The following is a 27,053-nucleotide window of genomic DNA, read 5'->3' on the forward strand; positions in this document are numbered from 1 at the left end:
TTTATTGAGGCAAAACTCTCAAACTTGTTTTATACTAGGTACAAATTCAAATGTTAAAAAAAAAGTAAATGGGAGCCAAAAAGAATTTTATTTTATTTTACAAATACATCTAAAAATCTTTAAGAATAGCTTTAGAAAACTTTTAATTAACTCACTTTCTATCTCTTTCCATTAATTACTATTGCAGCTATTTACCTAGAATCTTTGTCCCCTGGTAGGTTGGTGTCTTGGTCCATATCCTCGACCTGATGGAGGGAAAAAGATTATTTTTAATGTTCAAAGAGCATCCCTGGTAACAGTTCAGAAATTATTTTATTCATTTTAGGATTTATTTGTTCAGTACACTTTTATCCCACTTTTATTATTGATAATTGTAGATTATCAACTTGCAATATACAATTCAGTTGAAAGCTAAACCATCAGACAGATGAACAAAGGAGATAAAAAAATCCCTAGACTCAACCTTAATGCCAAGCATAAAATATCCCTTTAAACTAGCACAACTCAAAACAACCTAGCAATATAAACCAATAAGAAAACCCTGAGAAGGCTCAGGCAAACGGGGGACATATCAACATAGCTGGCACCAGTCATACTTCCTGGAGAGGGCATTTCATGATGTTGGCACCGCTGCAGAGAACACCCTTTTCATAGTTCAGTGGAACCTCAGTTTTTGAACATAATCCGTTCCAGAAGACCATTTGATTTCTGAAACGTTCGAAAACCAAAGCATACATTTCCGGAAGAATTTACATCTGGAAAACTCAATACGGAAGCAGTGTGGCACATCTGGCTTCTGAAAAGCGTTTGAAAACCAAAGCAGTTACTTCCGGGTTTTCGGCGTTCGAAAGCTGAAACATTTGACTCCCAAGATGCCCGAAAACCATAATCACTGTATTACCACCCAATATACCTCTATGAGGACCATGAAAAAGGATTCACCCTCAGATTTAAGAGACCAGACAGGCTTAATTTATATCCCACCCAGGGTGACACAATATTTTTGAACCTATATTTCTCATGTTCACCCATAATTCTAAGACAAGATGAGTGGTTTGTGCACACATCTTGAGCGTTCCCCTTTTTGCTCCTACTTTCATGCAGCTTGTGAACCACAAGCACCTTGACCCACTCAGTGGTTTCATGTAGATTTGTAAAGTCACAGGGGACATGACTGAATGCTGCGGGACCACGTAGGATACAGAATGCAGACTGATGGGGAGAAGAGGCAGAATAAAAAGCTGGAAGAACATGGCTCTTTATTTACACCCTAATGGAGTTATGAATTATCTATCAACAGTGGCTGTTTCAGGTAACTTTATAGACATTTGAGACCAACTTGAATGGAAGGACGCTTCAATTCACAGTCCATACTTAGCTTACTGCATGAAGCAGTTACTGCCTGCCACGGTATACTAACATAAATTTGAACCCAAATGTGCATTGCTTCAAAACTACCAGTGTATTCATGGAAAGCAGTAAGAGCTTTGGAAACTGGATGTGTTCTCTTACTGTGTGAGATTAAACATTAGAAAATAGACCCTGCTAAGGCAGCTCTTGAGGGTGTTTGGTTTGATTGGAGGAACTCACACTCCCCTCTCCTGGTGCCTGCCTTTTATGAAGAAAGAGGTACAGCTTCTACTTTCTCAGAGGATGAATTCCTATCTCTTTTAATTGAATGCCATGAAGGATTCAAGTCAAGAGGGACAATTCGCTGTCCTATTAGGAAATCCAAATCACGCTGCTTCCTCCCTCTCTGGCCAGTGGACACTGTGAGAAGGGGCACAACCTCTGAATTCTCAACTAGTTGTTTTTCTCTGTAATTTCTTCTGGGGGTGGGAGAAGAACAAAATACCCAACACAGAACCAGGTCATGGCCGGTGCCCATTGAGACTGCAGGGAGATCACCAGTAGGAGGAGCCAGAGCCAACGACAGACAAAGCCAACTACCGTATTTTTCGCTCTATAACACGCACCCGACCATAACACACACGTAGTTTTTAGAGGAGGAAAATCCGTAGGCATGCCACCCGTAGGCATTCCCTCCATAACACGCACAGACATTTTCCCTTACTTTTTAGGAGGAAAAAAGTGAGTGATATGGTGCAAAAAATACGGTAATTCTAGTTTTGTTCCCATCCTCCTCCCTGCTGAGTTCTGCAAGAGCAACACTGACACTAGGGAGGAGGAAGCTGAGGGGCCATGGATTGGTTGTAGGCTGGGTGATGTTGGTGGAACAGCGGCCATTTGCCCCAATGTACAGAACTCCAGAGAAAGTGCTCAGCCTCCTCTCTGCTCAGGCAACCTCAGATGATGCAAGAGGATTGGCTATGCAGGCCTTTTTCACCCCAAGCTTTGAGAAGGCTTGGCCTGGTTCCATACTCTGTGCTGTCATAATCCTTCCAAATTACCCCAAAATCAGTCACATACAGAGATATAAGACTTTGTTAGAGAGGCAGTTGTTTAAAGTGGCAAATTAAACTTGCATTGTTTCAGCTGATAAATTAACAGGTGCTCTAAGCTTGATGTTTACAAGAGGACTAATATAGGGCTGCCAAATTGTGGTGGTGAGATGGAGGAAAATTACAGACAATTAAGTGTGATATTTTAATCACACTGAATACATCTCAGGCTTGAAAGAGGAAAACCCTTTATTGCAATTGCAAGCTCACTTTCAAGTATGTCCAAGACCCATTAAATAGAGATTCTGCACAAAAGCTCAATCATACTGAATTGGGTAACAAATTAGAATCTGAAACTGCAAGCGATTGACACAACACGCCACTGAAATTCCTTAAGAAACTGGAATAAAACAAACGACATAAAGCTTCTGCTTGAACAGGAAAATTTTGCGTGCATATGTGGGGCAGATTTAGAATAGATGGAGGGAGATGCTTAATTTTGTTGTGATTATTGAGGCAATAATCTATTTGTGACCTTATTATAAAATGTCACTGATGCATAATTAAGATGAGCTGGTTCCTCACCTATTCCTACATTTCACTGTATGAAGTCAGCTAACAGCTTGTCAGTGGTTAAGTTAAAGTCTTTTAATACATGCTTTCATATATCAAAAATATTGATGCAGTGAAAGATTTTGCAAGTATGTAGTTGAATGCTAATCTATAAGCTGCGTTCTTTTTACCTGGAGGCTGGGATTCATATGAATGGCCAGGTGGCTGACGGTCTCTCCACCACAGAGAGTCACTGCCCTGATCACGATAAGGACGAGATGGAATTCTGTTTGGATTCCGAAAGTGAGTACCTCTTCCCCTTCCTCGTCTCTCTGGAAAGGAATTTATGACACTTGAAACTGCTAGCGCACTAACAAAATAAAATCCAGAGTTCTCAAGTTGAAAGCTAACTAACTGAAAGTTATAGCATATAAATTAATTTAAAGTTTCAGCTGACATAATTATTGATATTCTGCTTTAAGCAAAACTTGAAAATCACTAACTACTGCAATTTAAAAGCACAGAAGTAATGAACATGGTCCTTATTGTGGGCATGCGTAGGACAGCTTCATATTTGGTGAGTTTTCTGCACAGATATGTATAGGAAACCATGCACACCTTGCAGGTATATTGCCATATATGTTTCTTTTGCCACACGAACCGTCTGTTAATGCAAACACACACACCTCAAAGTGGTTTGTAAAAAGAACTCACATGGCACCTACCTGTCACGAAGCTGTCCAGTCGCTGTCTGCTCTGAATTATCCTGCCTCTTGCTGAGCAAGTTTTGCAAATAAGGGACATCAGATCCTGAAACTTGGCAAGCCAAGATTCCTGCAGACAAGGAAATAATGAAAGCAATGGCAACCTCTCCCTCTCGTTTTCAGAGAAGTCACACTAAAATCCCCAGAACATTTATCTAGGCTATACTTTAGGGATGCGGGTGGCACTGTGGGTTAAACCACAGGGCCTAAGATTTGCTGATCAGAAGGTCGGCGGTTCAAATCCCCGCGACGGGGTGGGCGCCCATTGCTCGGTCCCTGCTCCTGCCAACCTAGCAGTTCGAAAGCATGTCAAAGTGCAAGTAGATAAATAGGTACCGCTCCGGCGGGAAGGTAAACAGCATTTCCGTGCGCTGCTCTGGTTCGCCAGAAGCGGCTTAGTCATGCTGGCCACATGACCTGGAAGCTGTCTGCGGACAAACGGCGGCTCCCTCGGCCAATAAAGCGAGATGAGCGCCGCAACCCCAGAGTTGGCCACAACTGGACCTAATGGTCAGGGGTCCCTTTACCTTTACTTTATACTTTAGGGACTCAGTGCCAATACATCCGTGCCAATACATCACTTCTAGCTCAGCACAGTGTGCTTCCAGTCAGGTTAGTTATGTTGCAGAGCTGCTAGAGAGACTTGTGCAGTGTGATTTCAATGAGCACCTCCAGGTTCACCAAGTTGTCTATGTATGACTTAAGGCCCAAATGGATGGGGAATCTCCTTCAGTCTCTGGATAATTGTCATCTGCCTGCAGAAGGATAGGTTTATCTTTCTCCCCAACCAGCACAGAAATGCTGTGAACTGCTGGCACAGGGCCCTGATCTGGATTTAAATCCTGACACTGGCTATAAGGGACTTTGCTCTACTCTTCAGATGAAGAGCAGTATACAAATTTAATGAATTAATAATAATTAACATTACCCACCCTGCCTGGGAATGTGGCTCTCAGAATGGAAAAAGGCAAAGGAACTAGAAACAAGTAAGTTTTAGATTTTCAGCTCAAGACCAAAATAAAACATGAAGACGATGGTTGCATTTATATTTTTATTCATTACATCAGCAACAGAAACAATTAGCAAGTGGGATCTCTTTTCAATTTGACAAGGTAGATTTCCACTGCTGGAAAAGCACAAAAGTTTGCAAAGGTTAAGTACTACTACTGAAAACCTTTTATTTTCCAAAGAAAACAGGGTTAGCTTTCCTAAAATAAAAATTATCCCCAAACTAAGCTTGCTTTTCTTTTAAACAAAACAACCCCTACCCCAAGCTTATGTACTTACATTGCCTTCCAAAAGATCATGTAAAGAGCATCCTCTGTGGGCTTGCAGGTATTTCGTGTGAAAGAGGTCTCCATCAAATACACTCCACGCCATTATGTCATCCGCTTTAAAGGGGAGGCCACAGGTATTATTGGCTTTAATCATCAGAGCTAGGCCTCGTATGAAGAGAGAGCCAAGCTGGACACCTCTTGAATCAACCTGAGGAAGCTGTTAAAGCATTTAAAAGGGAAGAGAGAGAAGATGTTGACTGTGCTTACCATGATTCCGTTACAATAATATATCAATCAGCTATTGGGCTAAGCTCAAGGTGCTTGTTTCGGTGTAGCCCTACACAACTTATACCAGGCATAGGCAAACTCAGCCCTCCAGATATCTTGGGACTACAACTCCCATCATCCCTAGCTAACAGGACCAGTGGTCAGGGATGATGGGAACTGTAGTCCCAAAACAGCTGGAAGGCCGAGTTTGCCTGTGCCTGACTTATACCATCTTATTAGGAGGTCTGTTCCATGCAATGTAATAATAATAATAATTTATTATTTATACCCCGCCCATCTGGCTGAGTTTTCCCAGCCACTCTGGGCGGAATTGGGCCTTTAGTGTTGTGGCGCATACCCTTTAGAATATCTTCCCTTTAGACAGGTGCCATCCCTACAGTCTTTTCTATGCCTACTGAAGGCCTCCCTCTTCCAAACAGTCTTTTAAGCCTCGTCTCCATCTTTATTAGAATTGTTTTTAAAATGTTTTAAATAAATATTTTTGCTTTTTTGCTTCCTATTTGCTACCCTTGTCTCCATTAGGAAGAAGGGAAGTAAATACATACATACATACATGCATGCATACATACATACATACATACATACATAGGTACAGCAGAAGTACATTCCAGAATTTTCCATTCCACTCTTCACTTGTACCAGGGCCATATTTGTGATGCAAGGGGGACAAATAAACCAGGAAGCTGTAATTACACTTGACTTCCCACGGCATCTGAACCCAGGATCATTGTTTGCTTCTCCCCAACAATGTAGAATTCAGAAGCCAACAACAAACCATAGCTTAGGAATGTTTTGCAATTCTGATTTGTTAGGGGGAAACAAACCATGATCCCAGGTTCAGATGCCATGAGAAACCAAGCTTTCCTGCTTTCTGCCAGGGGAGGAATGAAGCATGCCACTCATTCCCAATGAAATATGAAAAGCCCCCAGCCTTGGCTTATTGTGACATGCAAACACGGCCGGTATCTCTATTTTTGACAGCAATGTTTAGTGGATGAGATGGGGATAAATGAAGCACTGACTGCATATGCCTCAACAGGAGCTGGAAGGAAGAATGGCTCCGAACTGTAGTCATGTGTCTTATTGCCTTCCTCCGTCATACAGAAGATGCTGTGGCTACAACTACCCCCCAATACAGGGGAAAATAAGAGACAAACCTATCTAATTCTTAGAAAAGTGAGGGAAAGTATTGTTGGAGTACATCACACAAAGTTAGAAGGCCACTGGACACCCGCTCCCCCCCCCAAAAAAAGTGACTGGATTTGAAGATGCGACAAGTAGTCAGACCTGCTTGTAGCTGGATATATTGTAGCTAGACATTTTGTGCTGGATATATTGGAGGGCACAGAGGATAAGCAAAACATTCAAATAACAAAATGCCAGATATATAAGCCTTTTGATGTTTTAAAGACAGGCAACTGGTTAAATCCACTTACTAGTTATTAATTTTAACGTCCAACTGCTTTCGCACCAATAACCCAGGAAGAGAAGGAGCCCATTTACTTCTTACTGAGCAACTGGGTGGAATAATGCCTGGATATTTTCTTTATCTCTCCACAAGCAAAGGCTAGGGGGGTGGGAAGCCTAGAATATCATGGGGGACTCACAGCTGCCTCCACCCCCACGGCTACGGGCCTGCTGTTAGTTTACCATCCCAGCAGTACCAAACATGTGCAACCCTGAGAATGCACTCAGTGTGGGGCTGCCTGAATGGCAAGGAGGCTGTGCCAGCTGCAGCAGCCTCCCAGGAACACATAATGAGAAATCAAAGGACAGGGGGAAGGATGGTGGGGACGGTGGAGCAGGAGGGATCCTACTGCTACCTATACACAAGCTGCTTTTGCCTGAATGCTTTCCAGCAATGCCTAGCTGAGTCAAAGCCCTTTGCCCATGGCACGAGGAGAGCCAGGACACAGCCCCACCTGGCAGCTCTTGCTGTGAGGTGTGTGCATTTTGTCTTTGATGGATGACTTAATTACTGATGATAGGCAGTCCCATTCATTTTAGGTGCCACTCCAGCAGTGTAGATCCTACTGAAGGGACGTTTCTGGTCCCCCCTTTCTTTAATAACCGAGAGAACCTGACTGGGGAACTTGCTCCCATCTCATACTCATAGCCTATCTGAGCTGACCATATGGTACTATCCATGCCTAGGCAAGCTTTCCATCATCGGTTTTTAAAAAATGTAATAGCACCTTTTTTTCTTCATACACATATACTTGCATAGACCAATGTGGTAGCAGAACCCTAGCTTTAAATGCAAACAATCAACCTCTGGGCAAAGACACCAGCTTCTGTTTCTACTCTACTTGTGGTGCCCTTCACAGCCACATGGGATTTTCCCACCCAGGGGAAAACATGGTATAGGCCCCATCATTGTCATGCAGCCCCAAGTGCATGGAATGGCTTCACAGCAGAAGTGGCTGAAGGATGCTTTCCTTGGAAGAGTAAAGAAGATCCATTGACTCCATGGTACTGGGAAAAGGAAAACAATGATGGAGGAGGAGGAAGAGAAGAGGAGGAAGAGGAGGAGCACTCATCTTTTCAAACACAGTTGCGTATCTACAGAGCAGTTTGGTGGAAAATGTAGAAGGTGTTTAAGACTGTTATGCATGAGCTATGTGTAGATCAGGTTATTTTCAATGACTTTAAATGGTAATCTTAAACCTGTTAAAGATGTCTTTAAAAGAAAGTGCAGTAGATGCTTTAATTAAATGACTGATAGCTACAGCCAGATGGTTGTATGGATGTTAGTGTTTGTTAAGTAAAAAACTGAAGGGCAACTTGGCTTATTCCCAAATCAAGTATGAACCTCGTTGGTGTGAACAGTGGCACATATCCACCTACCTCTGCCTGCAATGAGGGAAATGTTGACAAGGATTATGCCAATAAAGGCTAAACGAATGTTGACAAGGATAAATATAAGTGTCAGTAAATATAAGATATCAGTCAGATAAATCAATCCATGCAAATCAGCAGATCACATGATGGCAGAATGAACATTATAGAAGTGACCCTCCAGCTTGAATATCTAAGATTTCAGAACTGTGAGCATTACTAATGTCAGGCTGGGATGGTTGACAGGGTGACTTGGGCTAGTTCACCGTCTCTCAGCTTAACCTATTTTGTACAGTTCTGGGGGGGGGGGACATGCCGTCTTGTGCACCTTGGAACCAGGGTAGGCTATACCCAAAAGACTAAAGCTTAAGTTAAGTCCTTCCTGCTTAGTCAAGGCAGCAGCAAACACAATACAGTTGAAAAGGAGGGTCTTACCAGCTAAGATATCTGTTGAAAGGACAAAACAAGAATAACCAGTTCTTAAATGTCCCTAATGCTTCACACAGTAAATATTTAACAGTAAACAGAACAGCAGTTTGGGGTTTATATATGCTCGGAAAAGTTTGTTTACTGTGCTTCATTGGGAGATTTGTGTAAAGTGATACTTTGGTTGAACAAAACTGATATTTACTGTAAGCCAAGGCTCTGGAGTGAACCTAAACAAAGATTTCAATATCGCTTTACATTTTTGCATCCCATGAAAAAACCCTGAAAATCAAAAACACAGCAAGAGACTCACAACAAACAAAGCCTTGTTTATTAATCGAAACCCAAATCAGTTAATTTCACTTCTAAAGCTCAAAGGGATTCATTTTGGGGCACCCCCCACAGAGCGGTTTCCTGCACTCCTGTTTTGACACTGAGTAGTAAGTGCACTGCAGAGAAGTGCACTGTGCAAGGAAAAAGGATGGATGGATTGTGCCACCTGCCGTGTGGACCAGCTGATGAGCAGCACAAGCGGAAAACATCCTTCTCACGTACACTGTGAGAATTAGATATGCAAAACCACAATGGCTATGGTCAGCTGCCACAGATGGAGGGAGCAAGGCTTCCAAATACCAGTTTCTGGAAACTATGGGAGGGGAGAGTGCTCTTTTGCTCATTATCTGCTCCCTGGTTTCCCACAAACATCTGGCTGGCCATTGTGAAAGCAGGAGGCTGGAGTAGATGGGTGATTGGTCTGATCTAGCAGGCTCTTTTCAGGCTGTTATGGGCCATTCCCTTATACACACATACCCCACAAGCTAAGAGAGGTTGAGGCTAAGAGACTGGGCTGTGTGGACAAGAAATCCCCGGTTGAAATCTCATCTCTGCTATGAGCTTTTACTAAGTGGCCTCAAGAAAGCCGCACACCCCTATCTGAAATATGGGACTGATAATGCTAATCTGGCTTTTTGCAGCGCATACTGAAACGAAATGCTCTGAAAATGTCTAGAGTGCTAGACAACTGCTATTATTGCTGTTGCAAAGGGTGAAATGCTGCAAAGTCTGATTTTTGAAACTCAAAAGCAGCTATCTATTACCAAATTCCACTTCTGAGAAGACACACCTCTCCTACCAAACATGCATGCTGTTTACACTGATTGGATATGTACATAATTTGCATTTGAGTATGCACACTCAAGTATAAACAGGTAGCATGAAAAGTGGTTTTCAGACTATGTGGCCTACATACATATACAGTGTCTATGTCTATACCTGTATCTAACATTACAGTTTTCATAATGTCACAATGAATATACATTGTAAAGTGGTTTTATTATAAACTGAAGGAGGCAGGCAGGTGTTTGCTGGTACTGAGTATGATTGGTTAAAGTTAACGTATTAGTTACAAAATTACAAAATGATCAGCCCTGCAAGGAAAAGTACAAGCAAAATCTTTTCCATGTAAAACTTCTCTGGGTCTAAAATGAAAGAGAATACCTGTCCACATCACTTTAGATATCTATAAAACACTAATGCAAACTCTCAAAAATACCTTGAGCAAGTTGACCATCTGCTCAGGTGCAACACACCTAGAAGGGTTACCCAATAAAGGAAATAATATTTTACACTTAACAATACCTTGCTCTTGACGGATGTGGTACTGTGTTTCCTGACAAATAAAGCATTAAAAAGAACAGGCATATATAATGCAGCATAAATCAAATTAAACAAGATAAGAACTAAGGCTAACAAGAAAGCAAATAATTGCAGTGTTGCAGATCTTGTTCCAAATACACCTTGAACTTTAGCTTTATTTTAGTAGCAGTACCTCTGCAAGGCCCTTTATTTCATACATGTGATTAGTTCCTAATAGCTATCACAATAAAGCTCTTCAGAGTGTCACAGTTTTCTTTTACTTTGTATAGAGTATGTACTACAGATGCTTTCTGTGTAAATGTTTTCAAATCAGGCTAGAAGGTATGGGTTATGCAGGAAGTCCTTATACGGTGGTCTCGTTCATCATTAAACCATTCACACGCAGCCATTCATGGCATGATTGCAATATGCTTATGGGTAGATTTAGGGCCAGGCGACCACCTGGGATATTGGGTGACAAGAAGGCCAGGCGCAGTCATTCAGCAGCTGAAACAACTAATACAGAAAATTTATATGGCATGAACAAATACAGTTTTACAGGTCCTAGCTTGCATTTTCATTGACTTATACGACGTAGATAGTGGATCAGAGTTGTGAAATGGGCTAGAAACACAATAAGAAATAAGGTATTTAAATGGAGGGGGAAATCTGGGTGTGCTCCTTGCCTGGGGCACCATTTTTTTTGAGACCAGTCTTGCCCATAGCACCTTAATTGAATGTCTGTTTGGGCCTGCTTTATGTGTTGGCAAGTTTGTGCGGCGCGATAGCAACCTGAACCATAACTTTCAAAGTGTCCACACAGGTGGCTCCTTCACTTTTGTTAATTTCACAAAGCTAAAATTAGAACTAAAAAGATACCATCTGCAAGTATGTGAGAAGGGGGAGTTTGTGAGCAATATCTTATCTTCACTGCAATATACTCTGCATTGGTGTCCCTTTAAGTCACCGCACTCTAGTACGTGAATCATGCTGTACTAGGGGGACACTAAAATGTATTGCCATTTGCTGGGGGTTGAGAAGCCACACTTAAATAATTTTCTCAAATTAATTGTAGCAGATAGAGAGACAGAAACAAGCCACGAAATATGTGGGCTCCCACTGCTCTTCTCTTCAGCACTAAAAATAAGAGCTTCTGCTGGTAATATACAGTCAAGGCAGATGAGTGGAGAATGACAGGGTAAAGTCACCACAGAGATTCCTAAAGCCAAAGCTTGACTTACTGGGACCACATGACTGTGTGGGCTTCCAGGGAAGAGCTTTTGGCAGCTTTACTCCTCTCTGGTCCTTTTTGCTGCCAGGCTGAGCCAGGCCAAGGTGACTGTCCAAACTGGGGACTTGTGGCTATGCTACCTTGTCCCTAAGCATGAGCTTGCACAGTCTCCCTAAGCCAAGGTTTGGCTTAATGTGCCATGCAAATCAGGCCTGTGTGACATTTTTGTAGGCTGCAACCTCTAATTGGTTTAACCAATAGATCAATGAACTAAATCTGGAACTGAACAAAATTAATCAGTGAAGGGAAATTTTAATCGCTTGTGGTGGGAGTTAAGTGCGCACTAGTTTACTTTTGTGAAACAGTTTGGTTCTGGGATATTACAGCAACAGGTTAATATTTTAAAGATGGGATTTATTTTAAAAAGGGGACTAGATTTTGTTTATGAAACTGTAATATGTTATTTTAAAAGCAGAAAGAACTCAAAATTCTTGAATCAGTTCTCAACACTGCTTTTTCTTCTTTTTGGCTCAGGGACTAGCTATCTGAATTCTCTGACACATCACAGACAAGTGTCTAGCTCAAGCTAAGCATGTCCTGGAAAAAGTATGATGCACCTCTGCAGTGCATCTCAGATCACTACAACTTGGTGGGTTCTTCATGTTAGTCAATATCTCAGCAAGTCACTGGGAGCATGAAACTTAGCTTTCATATGAAGAAGAAGAGTTTGGATTTGATATCCCGCTTTATCACTACCCTATGGAGTCTCGAAGTGGCTAACATTCTCCTTTCCCTTCCTCCCCCACAACAAACACTCTGTGAGGTGAGTGGGGCTGAGAGACTTCAAAGAAGTGTGGCTGGCCCAAGGTCACCCAGCAGCTGCAGGTGGAGGAGCGGAGACGCGAACCCGGTTCACCAGATTACGAGTCTGCCGCTCTTAACCACTACACCACACTGGTTTTCATAGTCCTCTAATGGAATTGGGACACGGGTGGCGCTGTGGTCTAAACCACAGAGCCTAGGGCTTGCTGATCAGAAGGTCGGCGGTTCGAATCCCCACGACGGGGTGAGTTCCCGTTGCTTGGTCCCTGCTCCTGCCAACCTAGCAGTTTGAAAGCAAGTCAAAGTGCAAGTAGATAAATAGGTACTGCTCTGGTGGGAAGGTAAACGGCAGTTCTGTGCGCTGCTCTGGTTTGCCAGAAGCGGCTTAGTCATGCTGGCCACATGACCTGGAAGCTGTACACCAGCTCCCTCGGCCAGTAAAGTGAGATGAGCGCTGCAACCCCAGAGTCGTCCATGACTAGACCTAACGGTCAGGGGTCCCTTTACCTTTATTCATAATGGAAAGGCTTATTGTCCCCACTCATATATGTCTCATCCTAGAATAGTGCTGAAGATCCAGCTTGCATCCTTGAACTACTTGCACACAACAAACACTAAGTATGGAACTTCATAGACGCAGGGATCTATTCCATTTTTGTCCCCAAACACAGAAATAGAGTCTACAGTGCCCCCTTTGTCAAAGTTAGGCAGAATGCTTTGAAAACACAATCACCAAAGGGCTATGGGATAGCTTTACAGCTTTCAGTACCATCAGGGATTATCTCACTATATACTTCAGTATGGAAACTGTAGCACACATAGCACAAATGCTGACTTGCTAGTATGGATGCGGTGCACAAATAGTTTCTACACTGCTTTCTTGTAAATAATATTTGAGTGAGCATGCTCTGTGTTCGTAGTGTGGTCCTTAGTACTAGCAAAGTGACCTTAGTACTAGCAAAGTGACCTTTCTACAGATCAGCCATGAGCTTCAAAAAACAGCCTCTTCAAGCCTTCAGCGCCTTTGCCTCACCCTCACCCTCAGATGCCTGCCTGTCCAATGAGATCATCATCTAAGGCCCTCTTCCAGGTATCATCAGAAGCAAGGTGGATGACAACTGAGGAGTGGGCCTTCCCATTGATGGCACCCCATTTATGAAATCCTCTCCCCAGGAAAGGTCCTATGCCATCCACTTGACTGCCTTTACCGTGCCAGCCAAAAGCCTTTTTATTTTCCCAGACCTTTGTCTGGGAAAATGATTCTATTGTGTCTTTCAATTTCCTTGTTTTATTTGTTGGGTTCTACTGTGAAAGCCACCCAGAGAGTATGTACACTCAGTGCTGGAGGAGAATTTTTTTAAAAAATGGATTGTGCCCCATATATTGTTCATTCTTTTTCAAGTTTACTACTGGCCTTCCACCTGAACCCCTAGGCAGAGGAACATGCATTCCATCAGTAACAAAGTATGGGCAAGCAGGTGCAGACGGGAGTGGGGGAGCGACCAGAGCAGTTGAGAAGCAGGTGCCAGTGCCATGGCATCCTTACTGCAGGCTCCTTTCCCCCACCCCTCCCCCATCTGCTGCCATCCTACACCCAAGCCTAGGCAGCACCTGCCACTTAAGAGTGCAGGTCACCTCTTAAACAGGACATGGCTTAGCTCTGTTAACCAGATTAACCTGAAGAAAGAATGCTTTTCAGAATTTCTTCAACCTAGCCATTACATACCAATCACACCAGAAGTTAGGATAATATTTAACAGGGAATGTTAACTCTCCTGCAGTTGCTTGTTTCCTCCATCGGGGCTTTGTAGGGCAGCCTTCTGAAGCTCTCATTCCCCCTATTTTCGCCACTGGATTTGGCAAGGAGTAAACCTGAAATGGGCTCCACTCATTTGAATCACTGTGCAATCCAACAGGTAATTGTTCCAAGTCCCACTGAGCCAAATGGGACTCATTCTCGGAGTTTACACTCACTCATCTGGAAGTGAGCTATGCTGAACTCAATGGGACTTGTTTATCAATGGAAGTGCAGAGGACTGCACAGTAAATTGCCTACAGTTACACACCCAACTTACCTTCCTAATCATAATGACTACAGTTGTAATTTGCTAATAATTTGTTCAGAATGATCCCTTCTCTCTTTTTAAGGCAAAATAAATAAAACATAGGCTAGGACATGAAAGGGATTATTTCAGTGTGCTTAGGTTTAATACATATAGTCTGGTTTATTTAAAACAGCAATTCTTGCGTCACACCTGCTTCTGAAGCTTCTCTGGATTTTGAAAGTGTTTTGCTATACAGCAAGCAAGGAATAGGAAGGGAGGGTGCTGTTTGAAAAAAACTGCTAGTGTGCTCTTTCCTATGGTGGCTAACCAGATGCTATGGGAAGCCCATAAACAGACAAGAAGGCAATTGCCATCTTTCACAGTTGTTCCCAGTGACAGGTGAGGTTGTCTCTGATTCTGGATGTAGCATTCAAGCTACATCCATGACAAGTAGCCACTGATAACCTTATCCTCTATGAATTTGTCTAATTTCCTTTTGAAGCCACCTAAGTTGGTGATGATTATTTTAGGGAAGCAAATGTCAGTTAGCTAATCACTGTGTAAAGAACTGCTTCTTTTTGTCTATCCTGAATCTCCCACCATTCAGTTTCATTCTCTGGTTTCAGAATCGTGAGGAAGAAAATATTACCTCCATGCACTTGTTACACCACTCTTTAGATCAAGAGCATGATATTTAAAAATACTACTGCTGTATTTGATTCTGTATTCACAGGGTTATTTTTGACAACTAGGACCATTCTGAATAGTGCCTTTAATAAAGCACGCCTAAACCTTAGTAAAATCAAGAAGGAATTGTGCACAGAGAACTGCTTCAGTCTCATAAATTTCCAAGGGATTTAAGAGTGTCAACCATTTTTTATGGTTTAGGTTCACACTGCAAAACTCATTTAAAACCCCGAAGAGTTCCATTTGAAGCTAGTGATCATTTTATGAGATACATTTATGAGTTTACTGCTTTGCTTTTCCTGAACCCATTTCGACTTCCTTTTTTTATTTTTATTTTTACAAACGTGATAAAGCTTGCGTGTATTTTCATGGGGAGAACAACCATTTTGACATTTACTATCAATAACAGCAGATTCAACAGCTTGGAATTGCTCAAATCAAAAGCACTACATTGACCAATGTTGATGGGTGTCATTTGACTCATTTGCAGCAACAATTCTGTACATGCCTGTTTAGTAAAGGAACAATTGATTAGATTTATGTGTTCCGTGGCAGGTTTGTGGCATGACATCGGGACACATTTCTTCTTGGGGATATTTATGCCCCCTTTTTAATGTTTGCACTTACCATCATAACAAGAGACAGTGCTTTTTTTCCAGGGGTACTCAAGCGCACGCTGTACTGGCACCTCTTTTTGTTATTGTTTAAAAGTGAGGCACTTACTATAACAACTTCATGGTGAGTACTGGGGCCTATTTTTCGGTGGGTGGGGGGGAAGCACTGACAACAGATTATATCCCTCAAAACCCATTGTAAAGTTACAAACAGCATTAAGGCTGATTCATGAATGATTCTGTACAATCCAGTAGCACATGAGGAAGATATTGCCAATTTTCCGAGTGAGATGGTGACCATTTTGAAATAGCCCACCATCACCAACCCACAGCTTTTGTGGGTGTGACAACATGTCGATTCTGAACCACAGGAGAAACATCTTCAAGAATAACCATACCCCAACACTGTACCACAAATTTCTCACCAAAAAATGCTCCCCTACTATCAGAAGTAAGTCCTGTTGATTGCAACCTAAGACAGAACAAAAGATTAACTGAGTTCTGGTACATCTAGACCTGGCTATTCTCTTTCTTTCTTTTTCTAGCTTACTAGCAAGACAAAAGCAGAGCTAAAATAAATCCTATGGTCTGCAATACATTCTGACTTTTCTTTTTAATTGTAATAAAAACTTGAAAAGAGAGAAGGGGAGAACAAATAAATTTATCATAAACAGAAAAAGATTGTGAATACTTTTATGTTATTTTAATACAAGTTAGTAATTTATATGGAATTTATTGAGCTACTTGCTACATAAATATTCATTTCTCTTCTATTATTATTTATTAAACTTGAATACTTATCCATAAAATACATTGTGCAATAAAAATAGACAATATCTTGTTTAGTTCCTTGCACTGAAAAAATAAAATTTTAAAATCGTATTTCCAGCAGGGATATGATAAGCCTTGCACATGGACATCTTTGGGGGCCATCAGAACATTGAGACAAACATACAAGAATATCCTAAAATTGGTATTTTTTTGGCCTAGAAGTTCCCACAGAAACATGTGTGTGCACAGACACACAAACAAACAAAATAGTAAGCACCAAAGTGAGATTGTTCACATAATATTCTGCTCTAAGTGAGACAAGACATCAAACACTCATACAGCTAGAGAAAGTCATTCAGATAACCGTTGCTTCAGATCCGTCCACAAATCTATTTAAAAGTGCTCATAAACACATCTATAAAATATGTCAGCATTTCATGTTCGTGGTCCATTTGCTTTATGTCTTTTATGGCATAAGGCCATGAAGCCAGGCCCTTCAAAATTCTGAAACAGAAAACCCTGTGCTCGTGTGTGATATTTTTCCACAAAGAGAAATATTTCCCTTTAGCTAGCAGCTACGCTGGTTTAATTATAGTGTTTGCTTTCTCCCCTACATTATGCAGATGTAATGCAAATTCTGCAGGGCACAAAAATACTTTGATGAATGCAGAAGACGTAAATGCCAAAAAAACCAAAATTCTGTTTCTTTAGCTGGGGCGAAGAAGGCAGGTACCAACAAGACACAGAAGGCAGGAAGGAGCATGCATGGAATTCCAGTGTAAATACGCCAGCCAACAATGGGAAATGCCACAGACACACGACCTGCATGTGGCTCATTTACCTTTTTATCAAGAGAGGGAGTATTTAAAATAGCCCTGTGTGTCTCTTCAAAGCAACCTTAAATTCCACAACTTGAGGCTGTTCGGTAAAGAGCCCCACCCATGTTTAAAACTTCCTTCCCCTGTATGCAGCATATGCCTGCAGCTGCTAAGGAGGCAGGGATAAAAACCACAGCTTGTTTACCATAAAACAAAGCCACGCGCCCTGGGTAAAATTTTAAATAACTATGGCACAGACTGCTTGAATTTCAAGCAACATCATACTCTATGCACATTCCTTGCAATTACGTTGTTTTGTTTTTTTAACAGGAAGCTGATTTTTCATTTAAGTTTATACAACCAATATATTAAGTATCGCAATGCTGATTCAGGAGTAGTCTATGGTCACTTGACTAGAAGTCTCTTGCTGCTTCCTTTATACACCAGGCTGATTACTGAAAAAAGGAAGGTCCTGTCATTATTTACAGAGAGGGCAGTGGCAGGGGGCTTTCCACCCGACTAGTGGAAAAGAGAACAATGTGTAACACTCTGTAGTTGCTAAGCAGAATTGGAGGGAAGAGCTTGTGACTCTCCTCAAAACTATGTCATTTCACTGAGAACTATAGAGATACATTCCAAAATCCATATTATCTGTAACTTTTATTGGGATAATCAAAACATCACAAAATAGCATGCAAGCTCCTGGAATCTTTCTTATGGGTCAACATGGGTAACTTTTCTTTTTATGGAGATACAGGCTTCGTGGCTAAATTAAGAACTGAGTGTTCAAATCCAAGCCTGTACTCTCTCTACAGGATTGCCCTTCTTTTCCTCCTTTGAACACTAAAGGCAAAGGCTTCAACGTAATTTCATTATTTATTCTTAATATTTTTATACCCGCTTTCTGTAAACCACCAGGGCAGTGTGCAACAGGTCAAAAACAATAAAAATAGCCTAAGAACATGGAACCAACAATAAAGCTGCCTTTAAAACATTACAAGTAGTTACACTATTTTAAATTAAATTAAAAAGTTGTGCCATTTCAAATTGCAGAGCAGGGAAAGATTCTTGCTCCGAGGGAAATGGAGCCTGAAAAACAATCAGTAACCACTAACCAGTGCTGCACTTTCAGTATCAGAGTACTATGTTCCTGATACTGTGCAGCCTAACCATCTGAAGCTTCTGGACAATCTCCAAGGGCAGCCCTGTATAGAACACACTAAAGTAGTCTAAATGTGATAGGTCTAAGGGATGAATGTAACTGTGCAAATACAACCCAGGAATCCAGGGATAGCACAGGATAAAGAAGCACCCCTGAGCTAGGAAGCTGATCTTTCAGGGCGAGTGCAATCGTTCCCAGAACAAGCTGAATCCCAATTCCAAAGTCAGACTTTCCACTGACCAACAGTATGCCCAGCTAGTCTGGATTAAATCTCAGCTTGTTCATTCTCTTCCAGCTCACTAAGAGATCTAGGCAGGGCTCAAGGATACCAGCTACTTCTTTGGCCATAGACGGCAAGGAGCTATAAAGTGGAATATCATCAGCGTATTGATGACAAGTTAATCCAAAACTCCCAAGTGGTTTTGTATAGGTATTAAATAACACTGGAAGCAAGGCAGAACCCTGAGAGAAACTGCATGCCAAGGACTGCAGTCCCATAACAGAACCATTTTAATACAGGCCCCAAGGCCCAATCCAGCTAGGCGGTCCAGAAATTTACCATGGTGGATGGCATCAAAAGCCACCAAGAGGGTCCAGGAGAACTAACTAAGAGGGATGCGCTCCCCCCCTCCAATTCCTATTGTAGGTTATCAGCCAAGGTGAGCAAAGCAGTCTCAATCCCATGTCCCAGTGATATGGTCTAGATAATCAGCATCATTTAGATCACTATACCATCGTTAAGAGGCTTATGAGGAGCTAGGCAAGCCAGGAAAATGAAGGGATCTGAATATTCCATGGCATCTCTAATTTGACTGCAAGCAGAAGGAGGCAGCATCAAGTTGATGGGGGGGGGGAGCGCTTGAATGAGATCCTGGATGAGCAGACGAAAGGCAATTATTTTGGGATGGCAGTAAAGAGAAAAGCTGAAGGTTTAAATGTGGCAGGTCACATTGAATCTTTGGAATAGGGGCTTGGGCTTGAATCCTTGTCTATGTAACGAAAGAGTGCAAATAAACTAAGATAACTGAATGGCACCCTGCCCCTTAAATCTAATCTCCTCAATACCACTGAGTGAGAGTAAAGGTCAAAGAGAAAGCGATGTGCTGCTCATCTAGGGGTTACCACTGGTATTGCATTAGTAAATGAGTCATGTCTGTACCTGCAAGTTTGCAAGCTGAGCAGCCGACTTCCCCTCCAGGCACAGAGTTTGAGCTAGAAATGCGTTCAAGTCTTCCAAGGAGAGGCTGTCAACCTAGGGGGAAAAGCTTAGCTCAGAGCTATGTAAAAAGTACATACTTTCCCCCATTACCTAAATTCCTTGCTACAGGAATGCCAGTCTTGCACCATGGCCTTATTCATCTGTAGTTCTTTGAAACACCATTTGCAATTTGCTTTCGCAACTTCAGCTCCTCTGCCCTACTTCCACCAACTTCACCACCCTGCGCTCAAGGATCAGTTTAAAGGTTCCCTCTCTCCCATCTTCTTTGATGATTTTATAATGAACCACAGAGACATTCACACTTCCCACTGCCTTCCGTAATGCTGCGCCTTTTCTCCTATTCCTGCATTTGAGAAAAGACAGGATTTGCACTTAAGTTGGGAAAACATCCTTGGGTGCAATTAACAAACCACTTGCTGTGTCTTTGCCAATTATAAAGCATGGAATCATAGAAGCATTGAACTGTAGAGTTGGAAAGGGTCCATAGGGTCATCTAGTCCAACCCCCTGCAAAGCAGGAATCACAGCTAAATCACCTCTTACAGGCTTTAAGGGGGTTTCTGAGTTTGACTTGAAGCTTTTTTGTGGTTTCTGGGAATTCGCAGACAGATGGCATGCTTATGCTATAATAATTTGCTTCAAGCATTTTAGGTGCAATCCATCAAATACTACTTATGAACAACTGTACAACTACTATACAAAGGACTGCTTCTTTGCTCTGTTAATCAGTACAGTTATTTCATGCAATGCCGCACTGAAGCTTGAGGGGAAAGGGGTTTACCTTTTTCTTAATAACTTCCTTAATGTTTTGATTAAATTAATAGAAACATGGATAGAAAGCCGATGAAATTTAAGCAATCGGATCTGAATGAGAGGGACAAAGGAAGGAACAAAAGCTCATGTGACAGCAATTTCCTTTAGTTGCCTCTTCGCTGCAGGCTACGGGGATTTATACCGTTGGGAAACTGCTTTGATGGATATCTGTGTCTATTTTAAAGTTAGTTTTGAATTATTACTATAAAAACGACTTCTTAAGGCGAGTCAGGCCTTGTACGTAAGGACCCACCCTGAAAGATGGGAAGAATCAGTGCCTCTGAGCATGTAAAGGGTACATTCTTTTCCCATTGAGTTATTACACACACAGAGCCATCAGTGATTAAGGAAAAGGATTTCCAGACAACAAAGTGTGCCTCCAATCGGAGAGCTCCTCGCATCACTTTTCCTAGGAATTAAGTAGTGCTGTGCTGGACTTTCCCAGGAAGAATGGCCGAGAGCTTAAAAGCTCTTTTCGCGCCACGTCCACTTGGGGTTTCAAGCTTCGTCCCACCTCTGAGCTTTCCCCTCCCCAACCTGCATTCAACCACATCTGGCTGAAATTCTGTAGGTTAAATGTGTGTAAGATGTGGGTTTACTGTACTTCAGTAATTTTCAAATAGCAGCCTCTGTTCACACTGCATGTCAAGCTGCTCTGGAAACCCAGGGAAGCTTAACCTTAAGTAGCTTTCTGGATTGCCATCACTATCTTCCAGGAAGACATAGAATTGCTCTTTTTTTTTGTTATGAAAGCTCAATCTATTTCCATGGCAGTTTGACCATTAGAATGACTTCCTAGAGAAGAACTTCATTGTCATCAGTTAAATCAATCCCACAAAGGCCTGGGAACAGTCTCTCTCTCTCCTCCCCCCACAAATCAACCTTGCAACATACTTGTCCTAATCCATGGATAGCCAAAGCCTTGCAGTGTTGTGGACTACAATTTGCATCAGCCCCTACATGAATGGCCAGTGGTGAGCAATGTTGCGTATTGTGGTCCACACATCACGAGGATACCGTGTTGGCTACCCCTTCACCAATTCGTATAGATCTGCTGCAGGCAGAAGTAAGGAAAGTCACAAAAGTAGGTTTTTCTTTACTTGTAGGAAGAGGTACAGTAACAAGCAGCAGACAACAGCAACAGAAGCTTCCAGAGCCTGGATCTCCTCTGCTATTTCTTGCAGTTGAAAGCATGCCAGAAATGTCCAATGGCGTAGCTTTTCAGTCTCGGGTCCACTGCTGAGCCACAGGGATCTCAAACTAGGAGTGCCACCTAGAAAAGAAGGCCACTATTTCAAACACTGTAGAAGAAAGCTGTAACTAAGTTTTAACAGGAATTACTCACCTTTTCGAGATTATTATTATAATTAGTTAAATTCCTTTCTCCAAAGATCATAGCGTGGTTTGCAATATAAAAATACGCACCATAAATAACAAACAAAAACAACGCTCCCCTCAGCTATAATGCAAATATTAATGACTTATACCTAGAATCAAGATTTACGACACATAAAAGATATTGCCACTCTGACCCCGACAGCTGCCCTGGATCTCTGTAAGATTTCATAGAGGGGGAAATTGCATCTTACAGTTGTACAGGATTACAGGGCTGAAAAATCTGTGCTATTTATACAATGGATTTGTTTGCACACGTGAAAAACTTCACTCAGCTGCAAGTTTAACAAAGATGCATGTTTAGCAACAATGATATGATCCTTTCACTTCCCTTTTCTTGAAAATGTTAGGCTCCTCCAACCCAAGCACCAAACAGTATGCAAGCACTCCCAAAAGGACCCATTTAAATGTCTCCCCTCCCAGCATGTCACCTCTGTGTTTGGTGTGCTGCTGTTATTCAAACCATGCTGCAACCTGGAAGGTCTGTCTCTTGAAATGAAAACTCATTTGTGCATCATGTTAACAGTGAAGGACAACAGGGTTTATTATTTTATTCCCTGGCAAGAATGAAAGCATGCGAAGTCATAATGCATCCGTGAACATATAAAGATGTGTGCATTACTTCTAGACTCCTTTTTACGCCACTTGTCTTATATCTTATTGCCAGTGACCAAAAACTTGATTGCTATTGCATTACTGTTCCTCAACTTTCAAAGTGAGTTATATAAAGTTTGAAATACAAATACAATGTTTAGAAAGCTGTATTTAGATAAATTCCTGCCATAAAACTATTTGCCCGGCCTTTCAGATAGACAAAGATGTCAGTTTTAAGATGAGTTAAGATGGTAACACATCTGCCTTTCCTTACAAACAGGAGTTGCATTCCTTTGGGTGAACCACATGGCCACTATAAATGACTATAGTGTTGAGGTGTCAAACAGGGCGTGAAATAAATGTTTGTTTATTTGGCCAACAAAACTCACTAACCAAATGGTGCTTTTGCCCAGGGAGACAAAACAGAAAATAAATATTTTGTCCATCACCCTCATGTTGGTTTTCTTTCATATATTTTCAGTGTTAAATTTCTGAAGAATGGCTTCTCAAATTTGGAGAAAATTGGTGCTTGAGCAATACCACTGAATGCAATTTTCTAGAAGAGTTTCAATTGCCCACAAATTGAGTAGTCTGCTAGTTCAATCTCCTACTATATATATATATATATATATATATATATATATATATATATATATATATATACACACACTGCCATATTTCCGGATACCCCAAAAATTGATGAGCTATTTTAATAAAACCCCCAAGATTGTTGAGCTTTATTTAGGAAATCCTGTAAGCTGTTGACCTTATTTTAGACAACCCCCCCCCCTTAGACTTGTATGAGAAAAATAATGAAAGTTCAATGAGTTCAATGGGTGTATTCTGCATAGCTTATCTGGATATTACTCAGACCAGGGAAAAACCTGAAAAGAGCGCCATAAAGACTCAGTGTGATAAACTTCCATTGAAATGAGTAAAGCCGGCAATCATTTAATGTTTTATAATACAATCCTAAGCATGTTTACTCCAAACTTTTAATAAGCTCGGTGGAGCTTACTTCCTAGTGAATATGGTAAGAACTTACTTCCAATAAAACATACAAAGGATTTCCCTAAATATAAATAAAAGTTGATGTAAATATGCCTGTTCCCAGTAAAGCCCTAATACATCGTTTACAGTTCTGCAACAGTGATGTTCTCTAAACTTGCAATCCATTTCTCTTTATATGTGTGCAGAGAGCAGAATTCTTATGGGAGTCAAACACAGCTCTTCCCCTTCAGCCCACTGTGCCTGAAGCGTGACTACCATGGTTTGAACCTCTAGATGAGTGGACTTCCGGTCCTCTATTGTGAAGATCTACAAACGGTTCTTTACCAAGGAGAGTGAATTGCCAGATATCTCAGAGCACACACATGATGTAGTGGCTTTCCCAACATGACAACAGCATGAAGGGAGACGGTGCTCCAAAACATGTGTTTTATTCTCATGCGCAGGCAATGAGAAAGAGGTGGGGGGAGGACAGCCTATAGACCACCACCCTGTCAACACAACTAATCCGTTTGTAGGTAGTCTAAGCACTCCTGCATCTCTCAAAAATACTATTCTTCAATCATTCTTGACTAGGTTTTAACCTTCAAGTATAAGTTACCAACATCTACACAGATCCAAATGAAAACATACTTGAATCTTTTTGGAGAAAATTCACACATTTATAAAAGATCTGAAAAGGTAAACAGAGTAAAAACTGTGAAATTACTCATTTCAATCATGCAAGATTTCATACCTATCTTTATTTTCCTTAAAAAAGAAATGTAGATGAAATACATAGGCGCACATTTATATGTGTTCCAAAAATACTCTTTAAACAAGTAAACAGAATGTGACATTTGTTTTTACTAGCCTGACTTTGCATTTCAGTCAATAACCTCCTACCAAAGCATTTTTAGATTTGAAAGTGACACACTGCTAACCTCCTTATTTGGTGAGCTACAGATTGATGCTGCAGATAAAACCGACATGAGAGAATGTAAGGCATACAAATATGGACAGCTGATTTTTTTTAGAAAAACATTTGTTTTGGAACAGACCACTGAAAATAAACTTTGTAAGTTCTCCTTCCTTACTAGTCTGCACTGAAATAAAACAGCTTTTCATTACTGAATTGCTAGCAAATATGGTGCTATTACAAAGCCTTGCTTCCAGGACATTTTTGGCTGAAATTTCTCATACTTAAACTCAGCCCAAATAATCCTTTTTACAAGCGAGTTTAGAGAGATGGATTGATGTCACTGCCTCTGCCCAAGAAGGAAACTCCTCCATCTTATGAGATGCAAAATTCTGTCTCCCAACTCTACGTCTGTGCTGCTGGCAAGCGAGAAAAATGAGATGGAACCACTCTACACTTTCACCATGCCTGACCCCACTCAAAATTCAGTAGAGATACTTGATGACTGCACAGCTAACAGTACACACCTGCAGATCAGGTGACACACAGGTTCTTCAGCATTTGTACCTATCTAACATGTAACTAACCCAACAATATACTAGTGCAGTGCAGAAACAGGCACAGTTCTTCTGTCTCAGCCACATTATTCAGCTAGAGCAGAATTTGGCACTGGGGTGCATTCACATCCGGAGTATATTATTTTCCTAGTGCTTATTTTGCTTCTTTCTCATCTGCACCATGTAATCATTCCTCATATTTCCCTTCCCACCTCTTTGCAGGAATGCAATCAATGAATGAAGTATGAAGTTCACTCACTCTTGTTAAGAATGTGCCTGCCTATGCTGTCTTTTTCTATATTCCTTAACGTAACATAGGAGGCTGCCTCATACCAAATCAACCATTCATTTGTTTTTATTTGTATGCTGCTTTTCCACATACAAAAATAATGCTGAAAATGGCATGCAGCAAAGGAAAAGTGATGCATTTCAACCATACACCACAAAAGCAATAGCATATATAATAACATACTCCAAAACCACATTCCAATACTATAAATTTAATAATTTAAGAAGGCAACTTAACAACCTGCAGCATCCAACAGCAAAACTAACCACTGATCCATCTAGCTCAATATTCTCAATGCTGGCTGGTACTAGTTTTCCAGGGCCTTTCCCTGCCTGGAGATGTCAGGGATTGAACTTTCTACAGACAAAGCATCTGCTCTACATTACAGTCCTTTCCCAATGACTTGGGGTGGTATTAAACAAAGTTTTACTCACAGTGGATTCTGTCTGGGTCTTTTTTCACATTTTCTCTGGAAACTGTGTTGGTTGCCATTTTTTAAAATTTTATTGCAGTCCTTTTTTCTGTATTTTAACCCGCTGAATTCTCATGGTTGATGTTTGTTGTTTTTAGATGTCAAAAGCCTCCCTGAGGGCCTATCAAACCATTCTGGCAAGCTACATTTTTCTGAAATAAATGCATTTACGTAGGGTGGCTTTATCCAAGCGGTCTGGCTCTCTGAAACAAAATCATCTTAAATATAATTTAAATCCACACTGCATATACAGTGGTACCTTGGGTTAAGTACTTAATTCGTTCCGGAGGTCCGTTCTTAACCTGAAAGTGTTCTTAACCTGAAGCACCACTTTAGCTAATGGGGCCTCCTGCTGCCGCTGCACGATTTCTGTTCTCATCCTGAAGGAAAGTTCTTAACCCAAGGTACTATTTCTGGGTTAGCGGAGTCTGTAACCTGAAGCGTATGTAACCTGGGGTACCACTTTTTTTGAAAGCAAAGTACCGTATTTTTCGCCCTATAGGACGCACATTTTCCCCTCCAAAAATGAAGGGGAAATGTGTGTGCGTCCTATGGAGCGAATGCAGGCTTTCACTGAAGCCTGGAGAGCGAGAGGGGTCGGTGCGCACTGACCCCTCTCGCTCTCCAGGCTTCAGGAAGCTATCCGCAAGCCTTGTGAGCCCGGCAGGAGTTCCCGCCGGGCTTGCAAGGCTTGCGGGCGGCAGCCTGCAGCGCGAAGCACGGGGCAGGCTCCGGAGCGCACCCCGGGGTTCAGGCAGATATTGGGCAGCCCCACAAGCTCAGGGGACAGCGGGGAGGCGAAGCGCCGCCATCCCGCTATTCCCCGACCTGGTTTGGAGGTTGGGGATGGGGCGAAAAATACAGTATTGTGTATTTAGTTATCAATTTTCAATACAAAATGAAATTTCATTTTACCTGGGAGTTCCTTGGGTTGTACCAAGTCCGGTTGTTTCAGAGAATTCCCAGCGTACACAAACCACTCCTTTACTACAGGGTAGGTCCCATTGACATCTAAGGAAAAGAGAATTGGATCAATGAACCAATAAGAGAACTGACATTTTCCAATTGGAAGCATTTACTCTTTGCATATACAGTGGTACCTTGGGTTAAGTACTTAATTCGTTCCGGAGGTCCGTTCTTAACCTGAAACTGTTCTTAACCTGAGAGTACCACTTTAGCTAATGGGGCCTCCCGCTGCCGCCGTGCGATTTCTGTTCTCATCCTGAAGCAAAGTTCTTAACCCGAGGTACTATTTCTGGGTTAGCGGAGTCTGTAACCTGAAGCATATGTAACCTGAAGCGTATGTAACCCGAGGTACCGCTGTATAGATAAAGGCTGCAATCCCATATCCAAGGAACCACTGTATTTAATACCCTAATTCTATACAGTGGTACCTCGCAAGATGAACGCCTCGCAAGACGGAAAACCCGCTAGACGAAAGGGTTTTCCGTTTTGGAGGCGCTTTGCAAGACAAATT

At 41.7% G+C, this 27,053-nt stretch overlaps 1 protein-coding gene across 3 annotated transcripts in view; it reads right to left on the bottom strand.

Annotated features, from left to right (window-relative positions):
* FAM120B (family with sequence similarity 120 member B) overlaps positions 1-27,053 on the bottom strand; it is a 38,308-nt gene that overhangs the window by 4,201 nt on the left and 7,054 nt on the right. For 2 of the 3 annotated variants that reach the window (XM_082217096.1, XM_082217094.1), the window contains exons 4-10: positions 26,492-26,587; positions 21,464-21,636; positions 19,492-19,584; positions 5,006-5,212; positions 3,680-3,788; positions 3,146-3,286; positions 196-245 (exon numbers count right to left, since the gene is read on the bottom strand). In XM_082217096.1, coding sequence (XP_082073222.1) covers positions 196-245; positions 3,146-3,286; positions 3,680-3,788; positions 5,006-5,212; positions 19,492-19,584; positions 21,464-21,636; positions 26,492-26,587 — 869 coding nt within the window. Of the gene's footprint in view, positions 1-155; positions 246-3,145; positions 3,287-3,679; positions 3,789-5,005; positions 5,213-19,491; positions 19,585-21,463; positions 21,637-26,491; positions 26,588-27,053 lie in introns of all 3 variants that reach the window. The other variant, XM_082217095.1, reaches the window with a different exon arrangement.

Source organism: Podarcis vaucheri, assembly GCF_965113315.1.
Source record: "Podarcis vaucheri genome assembly, chromosome: 3".
Classification (NCBI taxonomy): Eukaryota; Metazoa; Chordata; class Lepidosauria; order Squamata; family Lacertidae; genus Podarcis; species Podarcis vaucheri.